Genomic DNA, 1,204 nt, shown 5'->3' on the forward strand with positions numbered 1-1,204 from the left:
CTGGAGGGTTGTTGGACAGTTATAGGTCTTTCAATAATCATATTACTATGCATACAATCATAGGCATTGGCTCCTTCTTGTGAAGGACGCGCGGAATTCTGGGGCCATCTTGCATTGGAGAGCATCGGCGGTATTTGAGTGGTGGTCGCGCCGAAATATGTCTGAGGTTGAACAGTTAACGTAGGCATGTAATAGTTTGGCGATACCATTGGTTGAATACACGATTGCATTTGTTGCATTCTGATATTTGCCAAACGTTGAGCGTATTGCGACGTAAAATGGGCTTTGCGATCTTCTTTACGCTGAGCCAAACCAACGTACAGCGGCTTCGAACCCACGATGCGGCCGTTCATTTCTGTTACAGCTTTGTTCGCTTCTTCCGGAGAGGAGAAGCAAACAAAACCGAAGCCCTTGCTGCGACCCTCGTCCATCATTATCTTAGCGGACGTAATTGTACCAAAGACCGAAAATTCCTTCATCAATCTATCTTCATCAATGGTGTCATCCAAATACTTAACATACACGTTAACGCCTTGGTAGCTGTTCATACGCTCGATCTTGAGCTGTTCATATCTACGCTTGAATTCGAGCTGACGATCAGCCTTCTTCTGGGCACGTCCAACGTACATTGGTTTTCCTTTAACAATTTCCTTTCCATTCATCTCATTGACGGCGGCCTCGGCAGCACCGGATTCTTTAAAAGAAACAAATCCAAATCCCTTTGATTTGCCATCTTCCGTAGTCATGATCTTATGGCTCGTAATTCTTCCAAACTTTTCAAACATCTTCTTCAATTGGTCATCGCTTAAATCTTCTGCAAAATTTTTAATGTAGACGTTGGTGAATAACTTAGCATTCTCTCCCAATCCCTTTTCGCGTTCGTTACGTGCAATGAATTTACCAACGTATAACTTCTTGCCATTAAGCAACATGCCATTAACTTTCTCAATTGACTTGTTAGCGGCTTCTTCGTATTCAAAATGAATAAAGCCATAGCCCTTGCTGTTGCCGGTCTCATCTTGAGCAACCTTGCAACTCAAAATGTTACCGAATGCAGACAAAGTATCATACATAGCCTTACTGTCAATGGCTTTATCTATATTTTTGATGTAAATATTGCCTACTCCAGATTTACGTAGAGATGGATCACGTCGGGACCACATGATGCGCATTGCGCGATTCTTTATCGTATCATAATTCATCG

The 1,204-nt window shown here is 42.6% G+C and overlaps 1 protein-coding gene across 1 annotated transcript in view; it reads right to left on the reverse strand.

Moving 5' to 3' along the window:
* Positions 1-17: 17 nt before the first annotated feature.
* LOC108562950 (polyadenylate-binding protein-like) overlaps positions 18-1,204 on the reverse strand; it is a gene marked incomplete at its 3' end in the record, with an annotated part of 1,316 nt that continues 129 nt past the window's right edge. The window contains exon 2 of the mRNA XM_017921466.1: positions 18-1,198. Within this exon, the coding sequence (XP_017776955.1) occupies positions 18-1,198 (1,181 nt within the window). The remainder of the gene's footprint in view (positions 1,199-1,204) is intronic.

Source organism: Nicrophorus vespilloides, unplaced genomic scaffold, assembly GCF_001412225.1.
Source record: "Nicrophorus vespilloides isolate i.1.1-1 unplaced genomic scaffold, Nicve_v1.0, whole genome shotgun sequence".
NCBI classification, from domain to species: domain Eukaryota; kingdom Metazoa; phylum Arthropoda; class Insecta; order Coleoptera; family Silphidae; genus Nicrophorus; species Nicrophorus vespilloides.